General features: G+C 41.3%; 1 protein-coding gene across 6 annotated transcripts in view; it reads right to left on the bottom strand.

Annotated features, from left to right (window-relative positions):
• The window catches only part of LOC148790012 (uncharacterized), a 42,949-nt gene continuing 30,204 nt past the window's right edge, over window positions 1-12,745 (bottom strand). For 3 of the 6 annotated variants that reach the window (XM_088892759.1, XM_088892755.1, XM_088892757.1), the window contains one exon: window positions 1-775. In XM_088892759.1, the coding sequence (XP_088748885.1) occupies window positions 753-775 (23 nt within the window). In that variant the 3' untranslated portion in view covers window positions 1-752. The other 3 variants (XM_088892756.1, XM_088892758.1, XM_088892760.1) reach the window with 2 other exon arrangements.

Genomic DNA, 12,745 nt, shown 5'->3' with positions numbered 1-12,745 from the left:
TTTAATGCTGGCTACGAAGACAAATCTTCTATTTTCATCAATAAATAAATTGACAATTTTTGATAAAAAAGAAGAAATAACATGTCACCAACATAAACATCCAATACAAAATAAATTTGGTTTGCCTGTCTCCTCGCAAAGCCAAACTTTTGAGCCTACACATTTCTTTCCTCATTAGAAATTAAAAGCAAGGGGTCGAGTAAACTTCCTTCTTCCTTGGGGCCTCATGCAAAAAATATTTTATATCCAAGTGATGTAAAACACCAAATTTATTCACAAGGATCACCTTAATAACTAATAGAAAGTAAGCATTTTCATAATCTATACCATAAATTTGATGAACCCCTTAGAAACCAACATGGCCTAGTACATTTCAACCAACCAATATGGCCTAGTACAACTCAACCAAGCCATCAACTTTTGAACAGAGCTTTCAATGAGTTGGGTATGGTCTGGGACAGGGTGGACCATGTCGAACTGATACGAAAATTGTGTAGATCCAGTCCCAAACCAGACCGTATAGGGTCTATAAACCAGACCCAGAATTTACTGATTATTAATTGGGCTAACTGGGTCTGACCTGATAAGAATTGATTACATTTGAAATCTATAATTACCTGAAAATACAAACAAGCAAAATCAGAAAATTGTGTAGATCCAGTCCCAAACCAGACCGTATAGGGTCTATAAACCAGACCCAGAATTTACTGATTATTAATTGGGCTAACTGGGTCTGACCTGATAAGAATTGATTACATTTGAAATCCATAATTACCTGCAAATACAAACAAGCAAAATCAGAGACAAAAGGAACTATATGCATAGATAACGGTCAACAAAAGCATTCACCATAGTTAGGCTTAGAGGCTACTGTACTGAAGGACCGGAGAAATTCTTGGTTTACGAGTTCATTGGACATGGCTCACTAGATTCTTTGTAGAGTGACTGCGGGGATTGAGATAGTGCTCAGAGGCTAGCTAATCTACATGGTGGTTGTGGGCCTTTTAGATGACCGGCTACAAGTTCATAGTTCAAACTGCTGATTTTTGGTTAGCCAAAATTTCACCATAGTTAGGCTTAGAGGCTACTGTACTGAAGGACTGGAGAAATTCTTGGTTTACGGGTTCATTGGACATGGCTTACTAGATTCTTTGTAGAGTGACTGCAGGGATTGAGATAGTGCTCAGAGGCTAGCTAATCTACATGGTGGTTGTGGGCCTTTTAGATGACCGGCTACAAGTTCAAAGTTCAAACTGCTGATTTTTGGTTAGCAAAAATATCAGTATTCAAGATTCCAGCAAAGGTGTCCAATAGGTTGGAAAAGATGATGAGAGACTTTCTGTGGGAGCCAGGAGAGGAGAAGAGGGACTATAAGGTGGGGTGGGAGGTGGTGGTTAGAAGCAAGAGGTCAGGAGGTTTAGGGATTGGGAACATTAGAAAAAGGAATGTGGCCTTATTGAGGAAATGGTTATGGAGGTTTTCTTTAGAGAAGAAGCTGTGGGCTAAAATTGTGGTGAGTATTCATGGCAAGGACTACAAGTTCTTCACCTTGGAAAGCCATCCATGACTTATTACCTGTCTTCTCCCCTTTAATCAGGTATATATTATGTTGGACAGTTTTTGTATGCCCTTAGCTTCAATCAGTTTTGATGTACTTTTGATATTTAATGTAAATAAATAAAATACATGTTTGATTCATGTTGTGTGGTATGCTTCTGTGTAAGACCCTAAAACTAGACACTTAATGAAACTTGTGTTGGTTTTAAATGTTCACAGCCGTTGGATAAGTCTGGGGAGATTTATCCTACCAAGGCTGACACTGGTGTGCTGCCAACTGTTGGGGTGGCTTGTCTCAGCCGCCAGGGTGAGACCCAAGGCACACGCAGTGTAGGATTACTTGAACCCTTGAACCGGACCAGATTTCTAGTATTGCCCTGGACCTTGGAGATTGATGGGCAAAACTGGAAAGTTACACCTGACCCCTAGACCCGATTATGGTACTGCACTAAGTGTCGGATCGGGCTGTCTTTGATATGCCAATCAGTGAGATCCTTAGCGGGGGTCAAAGCCTGGGTATGTTGGGACAGTCTGAGAATTCATCTGAGTGGGTGATCATAGTGACGGGATCAGCCCCTTTGTCGGACAAAGGTAATGATCGGGGATGCACTCTCTCTGATGGAAACCAAATTGCTAGCAGTTGATTTCAATCGTTGGAATTTGTTTTGCAAAATTTATATATATGATATATATATAGATATGTATGGTTTCAAAATGTTTGCAAATGGTTTTAATTCCCGGGATCCATGTGAGTAGAAAGTGCAGCACTGCTAAGTGCAGCACTGCTCCTTGCAGCCGAGGGAGAGGTCCTCTCTTGTCGGGCAGTGCTTGATCATTATGGGCTGAGAGGTTGAGTGTAAGTCCATTTAGGATAATACCTGATGGGCTAATCTTGCATCTGCCCACAGTCTCTGGGTTTTTATAAGATGGCTTGGCCCAGGGACCACTTAGTGTAAGTGTTGGGCCCATGGGGTCCATGTGATGGGCTCAAGGGGTTCACTGGGCTTTCCAGTGAATTTGGCTAGGCCTTGTAACAGAGGCTGGGCTGAACCCATGTGGCTGGTGTGTAGATCAATGCTTGGGTCCCACGCCATACAAAAAAGCCCAACTGGGCAACAGGTTGGAAGACAATTGAGCACTTAATACATATTGAGTCTAAAGCCCATTTCGATCTGGGCTGATTTGATCAGTCACTTAAGGGGGTGGATCTGAGATTAGGTTAAACCCAAAAGATGATCTAATCTGCAGATAAGATTAAGAAGAGTTCTAATTCAAATACAGATTTGGATAAGGGCAACTCTTGATATGATTAGGAGGTTTTCTTAATCATTAAGAAAGAGGAAAACCCTAATTTGAATTACTTGAATTTGAACCCTAGGGAGTTTTAGCAGACAACTCTGCATTCTTGAGATAGGATCTCAGATAACCCTAGAGAAGAAAACAACAGTTCGCCATCTTCTTCTCTAGCTTTCTCCTCCAGCAGCTGCCACCACCCTTTTCTGCCAGTTCGAGTTCTCATTTAGAGAAGATGAAGAAAGGTTCTTGATTGTTCGTGTGGTGCTCACAGTCTTCCATCGATTTCTTCAGAAGAGCCTGGTTCGTGGGACGAACACTGCTGGTTCAGCTCCATCATCACTGTGTCATCTTCAGTGGGAGTTGATCTTGGGATCTTCTTTGGGCGTGAACACCAACTTTGGGAGATACTGCTTCTTTGGATCAGGTATAATCCCTCCCTTGTCTTTTGGTTCAAATCTGGTTTGGTTTGGTTCAAGTAGGATCCTTGAATTTTGATTCTAAAATCAGGGAATGCGATTCCCAATTGGAAGGAAGATAGGAAATTTTTGAAATTCGCCCACCCATTCCGCAACAGTTTTGGCGTCCATACGATGGATCCTACCATTCATTTCATATTAAACTCAAGCAACCTCATAAAATTTTGGGAACAAACTTGGGTGGGGAATTCCCCTTTGAAGGACCAGTTTCTGTCTTTGTATGCTTTCTTCGACCTAAAAAATGAGCCCATATACTCCTTCATTGTCTCTTCTTCCTCGACTTCTGGGTTTGGTTGGAACCTGGGCTTGAGAAGGGTTGTTAGAGATACAGACCTGAACAACACTTTGGCTCTCCTGGGTATTCTTGAAAATGTTTTCTTGGACCCCACCAAGGAAGGCACTAGAATTTGGACCCCCACCCCCTCAGATTCCTTTTCTTGTGCTTCCTTCTTTAAAGTCTTGACTCAGCCAGATAATCCCATAGGCTTTTCTTTCCCTGTTAAAGAGATCTAGTGCAAGCCCATTCCTCCTAGGGTTGGAAGTTTTTGCTGGGAGTTATTTTTGAATAGAATCAACACTAGTGATTTGCTTCAAAGAAAGAGACCCAAGACTTGTTTATTCCCTCATAAGTGTATTCTTTGTAAAGCTGATAGGGAGACTGGTTTTCACCTTTTGATTTCTTGCCAAGTTGCCAAAACTATTTGGGAATGGGCATTTTCTCTCTTTGGGCTTGGGTGGAACTCCCCTGTTGATGTATAGAGCCTTTTTGGTTCTTCTTTTTTTAGGTGGCATTTGAAAAGGGGTAGAACTATGTGGAGATGCCTAAGGTCTGCGGTGTGCTGGTCAGTTTGGGAAGAAAGGAATTCAAGACTTTTCTCTGAAAGAGAAGTGTTGAAATTTTGATAGAGCTGATTCACATCAGGGTAGTTCAGTGGCTGAAATCATCAGACCTATTCACAGATTTTACTGTGGATGATCTGCTAAGGAATTGGAGAGAGATTGCTAGCAGTGCCCAGATCAAAATGAGTCTAGTCTGTCTTGGACCCCTCCCCCCACTGGATTTATAAAGCTGAACTTTGATGGTAGTAGTAGAGGGAATCCTGGGCAGTCAGGCATAGGGGGTGTATTTAGGGATGAGAATGAGACTGTTTTAGCTATGTTCTCAGGCCCAATCAGGAGCAGTGACTATTTCAAGGCTGAGATCTTTGCAGTCTTGGAAGGTGCCGAAGGAGCAAAGGATATGAACATTAGAAGGCTTGCAATTGAAGGGGATTCAGAGGTGGTGGTAGGGTGGCTGCAAGAAGACAAGGCTGGATCATGGAACTACAACAACAAAAGGAGAAAATTCAGATGGCTGGTTAAGGACATGGAAATAAAGTTCAGTTGGGTGAAGAGATCTGCTAATTCATTTGCTGATGGGCTCAGTTGTAATTCTGGTTTCCTCGTTGTGGGAGTTAAGAGAGTTTATCTTCCCCTTTGTATAATTAATTATTCTAATTGATTAATGAAAGTATTGTTATTGATAAAAAAAATCAGGATTAACAAATTATCTTTACCAGAATGAAAGGGACTTGTGGGTACTTAGCACAGGACTGGATCAACAACAAGAGTCTCTAACATGGCTTCACTGACTGATGTGTACAGCTACGGCACGGTTTTTTACTTAAGAACGAAGGGGACTAGAAACTACTCAATCATGAGTTGCTTCCACCCATCTTGAATAGAGCAATGACAAATAGCAGGAAGGAGGATGATTAATTCATTAAATAGAAGATAAAACTGTTCGAGAGACACCCAATAAGAGGAAGACTATTTGTCTAATCCCAATAACCAGCTTGCTCCAAAATGAAAACAGAACAAAACAAAAACACCATACTTGTAGCGAAGTATGGTGAACCAAATGGTCTACCATATGCTGAACAATCTTGTCGAATACTGGAAGTCAATTGAACAAATGGGATTTGCCAATTAGGGTTTAGGGTTTCCATTGAGTTCAACTTTGTTATATAGTGTTATTAAAATATAGGGTAAATTACAAAGACCCCCCGTACTATGGGGTTTGTGACAAAGACCCCACTGTACTTTGTTTTGCGACAAACCCCCACCCCCTGTACTGTGACCGTGAGACAAAGACCCCCTTCCGTTAGCCTTCCATCCAAAAAGGCCATTGCAATATTTTTTAATCCCCATATTACCCTTGTAATAACTATTTGGACGAGAAAAACACTGTTCATCTTCCCCGACCGCACAATACACTAACAACAGCGGTGGACCGGCGGTAATCCCCTCTACCTTAGATTCCTTCACATTTCTATCTCTCTCCCTCTCACCTCTCTCTCTTCTTCCCCTTCCCCTTAGCAGCGACGGAATTGAACCCATTTAATTCAATCCCGATCTCTTTCTCTCTCTCCATTACTGCTTTCTCTAGATCCGGCTCCATGGCCAGCGTCTCAAAGGTCGCTGGGTGATCTAGGTTAATCAATCTCCATGCGTCTGATGGGTTATCGTAATAGCCATTGTAATTCACGGTTAACAAACTTCAATGTCTTCTTTTCCTTGATGGCCTTTGATTTCTCCAATATGTATGGAAAGTAAGAACTCAAAACCTTGTCTTTATGCTTCTTGTGGAAGCTTAGCTCGAACGATCGGACTTCAGATCGGACTGTCAAATTGAAATGGCGCTAGTGGTTGAAAATTTGGGACTCCACCGCCGCACATACGAATTTCCACTTGAATCTTACACGATTGAACACATCTACTATCTCTTCGTTTCTCTCCATGGTGACAGTAAAGTTCTTCTCCTCAGGTTTCCTGACCTTCACTCTTCGGGTGGAGAGGTTGACCTTGGTGCCCAAGTAGATCTCGACAACGTCATAGATTTCATTGCTGGTGAGGCCATCAAATTCTTCGATGACCATGGTTAACTCGGAGGAGAAACGACCGAGGAGGCTTCGGATGCCGAAGAAGATGGGGTAAGAAGTCGTAGACTATCGAATGGACGAGCATCACTGATGTAGCCAGAGAGGCAGCAGTGGATAAAATTGTTTTGGATGAGACTGCATTGTTTTCAGAAAACATCATTTCGACTTTGGAATCATGAGCTGGGGCTTGAGGTATTTGAAGATCACTTCAAAATCAATTCAAATAGTGAATCCTTTCTCCCTCTCTCAATCAATCTGAATCGATCACTTACGGATCAGAATCCTGTAGGTGAAACAGAGCAGGATTGAATTAAATGGGTTCAATCCCGACGCTCTTAAGGGGAAGGGGAATGTTAGAGCTAGCCGAATAAGGGTAGATTAGTCATTTTATTTCTGTTAAGTTATGTGCTTATGTGGCAGTCTTAATAGTGACTTCCTGTCCCATACTTAAGTGGGGGCAGTTTAGTCTTTGTACTACTAATTAGAGGCTAATCCATATTAAGGGTCGAGTAATAGGGTTTATCCTATCATGTTTGACTGTTCTCTTCTTCTTCTTCTTCTTCTTCTTCTGTTAGACAGTTTGTATGCCCTTAGCTCCAATCAGTTTTGATGTACTTTGGACATTTAGTGTAAATGAATAAAGTGCATGTTTGATTCAAGTTGTATGGTATGTTTCTGTGTAAGACCCTTAAACTGGACACTTAATGAGACTTGTGTTAGTTTAGAATGTTCACAGCCAGTGGGTCGGTTTGGGGAGACCTATCCTGATAAGGCTGTCACTGATGTGCCGCCAAGTTGGTTGTGGAGGCTTGTCTCAGCCACCAGAGTGAGACCCGAGGTACATGCAATGAGGGTTCAGCTTGAAACCCCGAATCAGACCAGATTTCCAGTATTGCCCTGAACCTTGGTGATGAGTGGGCAAAACTGGAAAGTTACACCTGACCCCTAGACTCGATTATGATACTGCACTAGGTGGCGGATTGGGCTGTCTTTGATATGCCAATTAGTGACATCCTTAGAGGGGGTCAAAACCTGGGTATGTTGGGATGGTTCATGAACCCATCTGAGTGGGTGATCATATAATATATATGTACGGTTTCAATTCGTTTGCAAAAAGGGTTTTAATCCCCGGGATCCATCCTAGAGAAAAATGCAGCATTGTGCCTTGCAGTCGAGGGAGAGGTCCTCTCTTGTCGGGCAGTGTTTGGACCATTATGGGCTGAGAGGTTAAGTGTAAAACCATTTAGGGTTATACCTGATGGGCTAATCTTGCATCTGCCCACAGTCCCTAGGTTTTTATAAGATGGCTTGGCCTAGGGACCACTTAGTGTAAGTGTTGGGCCCATAGAGTCCATGTGATGGGCTCAAGGGGTTCACTGGGATTTCTAGTGAATTCGGCTAGGCTTTGTAACAGAGGTTGGGCCGAACCCATGTGGCTGATGTGTAGATCAATGCTTGGGTCCCACACCATACAAAGAAGCCCAACTGGGCAGCAGTTTGGAAGTTTATTGAGCATTTGATGCATATTGGGCCTAAAGCCCATTTCGATCTGGGCTGATTTGATCAGCCACTTAAAGGGGCGGATCTGAGGATTAGGTCAAGCCAAAAGGATTGGGTCTTAGCCCTATCCACTCATGGAGACCAAATTCAAATTAGGATTTGAATCTGGTAACCTCCTGATAAGATCAGGAGTGGGCTGATCTAATCTGCAGATAGGATTAAGAAGACTCCTTATCCAAATACAGATTTGGATTAGGATAACTCCTAAATGAGATTAGGAGGTTTCTTAATCACTAAGTAAGGAGGAGGAAACCCTAATTTCGAATTACAAGAATTCGAACCCTAAGGGTGATTCGCAGAACACACTGCAACTTGAGATAGGATCTCAGAGAAAACCCTAGAGAGAAGAAAGCTATTCGCCACCTTCTGCTCTAGTTCTCTCCTCCAGTTTCAGCCGCCATCTACTGCTAGTTCGATTTCTCTGTAAGGGAAAGATCAAGAAAGGTTCTTGATATCAATCTTTGTTGAAAGGTTGATCGTGTGTGGTGCTCATTGCTTCCATCGAGTTCTTCAAAAGGACCTGGTTCGTGGGACGAACATTGTTGGTTCTGCTTCATTATCACTGTGTCATCTTCAGTGGGAGCAGTTCTTGGGAGTTTTCTTTGGGCGTGAACACCAACGTTGGAAGATACTGTTTCTCCGGATCAGGTATATCCCTTCCCTTTTCTTGTGGTACAGATCTGTTTCGGTTTTGGTTCAAGTCAGATCCTTGAATACTGTATTCTAAATTTAGGGAATATGATTCCCGGTTGGAAGAAGGGTAAGAAATTTTTGAAATTCGCCCACCCATTCCGCACCCTTTTGGCGTCCATACGATGTATCTTACCATTCTTTCATCTTCTTCTTTTCTCCTGGTTCGAACTATTGTAGCTATAGCACAAACATGGTATCAGAGCCAGGTTGACAGCAGTCGATTACAACTTCCTCAACATATATTTCTCAGTTTTTTTTTTTTTCGTTTTTCTCTGGTGCGAGAAATTTGGGGTAGCAGACTGCGGCACAACCCAGATTCCTGCGGCAACTTCTAGGGTTCAGAGGTTGGACTTCTGGTGACAGGAAAAGAGAACAACAGTCGAGTGACCAGAAAGAAAAGGTTTTTTTTTTTCGTGTAGTGTTGTCACCATGGGTGTGACAGCTATGGTGGTTGAGTAGGTGCAGTGGTGGTGGTCTGAACCCTCTAATGAGCTGTTTCAAGAGGGATTCTTTGTGGTTTTAAATCTGCATGTTAGCAGTACAGTGGTGGTTGAAGTGGCCGAATGTATGCTAAGGTCAGTACTTGGTGATTGCAAGTGTGCTTGTGTGGTAGCTAACGAACTATAGTGCAGTGGTTGGAACTGTTTTTTTGTGTGTGACGGGTAGAACCGACTTTGTAGACTAGAATGGCTTCGATGGGAGATGTGAGTGGTGACCAGAAATCGAGTGTCATGATTTCCTCTGATTTTTTAAATGTCCAAATGACCTCCATCAAACTTAATGGTGAGAACTGTGTACCATGGGCCAAGTCATTAGAAGTTTTTCTCAAGGCAAAGAGGAAAGTGAAGCATGTGAAGGAAGATAAACCACCTGCTAACTCTTCAGGGTTTGATGATTGGGAACAAGAAGATGCCCAAATCATGACATGGTTATGGAATAGTATGGAACCCAAAATAAGTGCCAACTTTATGTTCTTAGATACAACTAAGGACATATGGGAACATGCCAAGAAGCTTTATTCTGGGCAGGATAATACTACAAGGGTATATCAGCTCTATCAGGAGTATTTCGATTTGCAGCAAGGGAATAAAACCCTAGAAGAGTACTATGCCAGTATGAAGAACCTCAAAAATGAACTCAATGTCTATCATCCCCTCACTCCAGATGTTAAGGTTCAGCAACAACAAAGGGAATGATCCTGTCACTATGATCCCTGATCATTCACTTTGTCCGACAAAGGGGATGATCCTGTCACTATGATCACCCACTCAGGTGAATTCTTGGACTGCCCTAACATACCCAGGTTTTGACTCGGTAAAGGATCTCACTGATTGGCATATCAAAGACAGCCCAATCTGACACCTAGTGCAGTACCATAATCGAGTCTAGGGGTAGGTGTAACATTCCAGTTTTGCCCATCTATCTCCAAGGTCCAGGGCAATGCTGGAATTTGGTCCGATTCAGGGTTTCAAGAAAACCCACACTGCATGTACCTTAGGTCTCACCCTGGTAGCTAAGACAAACCACCCCAACCAACTTGGCGACACATTAGTGTCAGCCTTGGTAGAATAAATCTCCCCAGATCTATCCAACGGCTGTGAAGATTCTAAATTAACACAAGTCTCATAAGTGTCCAGTTTAAGGGTATTACACAGAAACATACCATAATAACATGAATCAATTCTGCACTTTATTCATTTACAATAAATAATAAGTAATCAATCTGATTGAAGCTAAGGGCATACACTGTCTAACAGAATCTTCTAATGATGAAGCCTCCATTGATGAAGATAAATCTGAAGTTTAGAGTGGTTACAAGTTTTGGGTAAAATTGAAATCATTTTCAATATTTTATTACTTATTTATTTACATTAATTTGAACCATTTTTTCTTACTTTGCTAATATCTTTTTTATTTCACTTTTTATTTGTAGGGGTTGAATGAAAGATAGAGCCCCTTAAAGAGATGTTTAAAGTTGTTTTGTGGATATTACATGACAATGAGTGGTTATTTTTTGATAGATATTATAGGTTCTAGGTTGCTTTTTTGTTGATAGAAGAATTGGTTTGTTAAAATTATCATTTTTAGTATACTAATAACCAATTGAAACTTATAAATTATAAGGTATAATTATTTAATTTCTTTTATGTTAGAAGCTTTTATTTTGATATTAAGTTTAAAGTTTTACAAGTTACTATTGTCTCCACGACAATAAGTGAAAAAAAAGTACAATTGTTTGACTTTGGAACTAAATACAATAATTAGGCCTGGAATCTTGGCATGAGCTTATATTTTTAGGCCCATAGTGCAGGCCAGGACCGGGCCTAGCCTAAGCCCGTTGTTATGAAGGCAAATCCCGGCCCAGCCCATGATCACCCCTAGATCAGAAATCTCATATACTGACTGACTTTAGCATCAACAATACATTCTGATCACAAAACTCAGGAAGGACTGACACCCAGGATGCTACCCTAGCCACAATACACATGTTCAACACTTCAGGGCTTTTCTTCTCTCTTCTGAAGATTCTGTCATTCCTCTCATACCAAATTGAGCTGATAACTGCCGCAGGGATAGATCTCCAAATGAGCTTGCCTCTTTTTGATAAGCCCGGAAGGTGCTAGCCTTTTAACAGCTCCTTTACTTGCTCAGCATAACCCAGCATATACCCACAGGAAAGATCGCAATGAATGCATAGCTGGTCCATGGATTCCTCGACCAGACCACAGTTTCCACAACTTAGGTCTCCTCTAAACTGAATCCCCTCTTAGCCAAATTACTTCTTGTTAGGCATTTCCCAAGTGCAGAGGCCCAGACCGAAGAGGGAACCCATACTTGCTTACAAGGGAAGTCTGCAATCCTTCCCCCAATCAGACCATCAGCAAAGGATCTAACCAAGAAAATTCCATCTGCAGCCCAGGTCCATGTCCATTTGTCTCTATCTTGGGGTTGAAAGGAGAAACTATTTAGGCTACTTGGCAGGTTCACCACCTCAGCCACTTCCCATTCTTGAAAATCCCTATTATTAAAAATAGTTTGAATATTGTGCTTTTAATAAATTGTCATAGATTCAAGTTTCATACAAGTAATTTTCAATTTATTTTGTATGAAATACAATGTCAAAGACGTATAGTTTATTTTAATAATATAAAATATGTTAATCATTTTTAGTTTAATTTATTTATACTATTCAATATCCGATTAAACCTAAATTTGATCTGAATCCAATATAAATCTGATGGATAAGATCCAATTCGAATATAAACAAATCAAAATTGGATCTACATATACCTAATTCAATTCTATCAGTTTGCAGCCCAAAACACCAGACAAAGCAGTAACAAATACATGATATGAAGGAAGCAAAGGATTTTTTTTTTTTTTTGTTTGATCAATAACCACGGATTTCATTAAATGGTATAAACTTACAAAGAATAGGAGCTAAGGTATCTTAACTCCCCAGAAGTTGAGAATGCACCCAAACTGATAACAACAACAATTACAACTGAGCTCAGAACCCAGAAACCCTATTAACCCCTTTCCTAGCTAATCCATCAGCAAAGGAGTTGGCATTTCTCTTTACCCAAGTACATTGAACTTCCATATCCTTGATCAGCCATTTGAACTTTCTCTTTTCATTACTGCAGCTCACTATCTCCACATCTTAGAGGTGTCTTCTTTTAGCATGGGGAATCCAGAACTTTCTCTTGGCATTAAGGACTTTGGCCCTTTGTACCCCTTCCAAAGCTGCTAACACCTCAGCCCTCAAAGAGGCTCCCACTCCAATTGGCCCAGAGAACATAGCTATTACATTACCTTTCTCATCTCTTAGTACCCCCCAATACCCGAAGGCTCTGGATTCCCCATGTTACTGCCATCAAAATTTAGTTTGATAAAACCAGGAGGTGGAGGGTTCCATGTGAGATTTGAGGTCTTCTTGCTTGAGACTGAAGTAGCACTTTTTTTCCATTTTCTTAACATATCATCTGTTGAAAAATCTGTGAACTCATCGATTGTCTTCAGCCAGTGTATTATATGAATCACTTCTAGCATGGTTTCCAAACCTCTCTCCTTTTCTGAAAAGATCCTTGAATTTCTTTCTTCCCATATTGTCCAACAAACAGCAGCTCTCACACATCTCCACATGATTCGTGATCTTTTTGTTGAGCAGTCAAGAGAGGAAGAGAAGCTTTGCACATTAGTTTGGGAGATCCACCTGCACCCAAACAAAGAAGTAAACCA

This window comes from Nelumbo nucifera, chromosome 8, assembly GCF_055504915.1.
Source record: "Nelumbo nucifera cultivar China Antique chromosome 8, China Antique-T2T, whole genome shotgun sequence".
Classification (NCBI taxonomy): Eukaryota; Viridiplantae; Streptophyta; class Magnoliopsida; order Proteales; family Nelumbonaceae; genus Nelumbo; species Nelumbo nucifera.
Note: the sequence above shows the minus strand (reverse complement) of the source record. Positions and strands in the feature narration are given on the sequence as shown.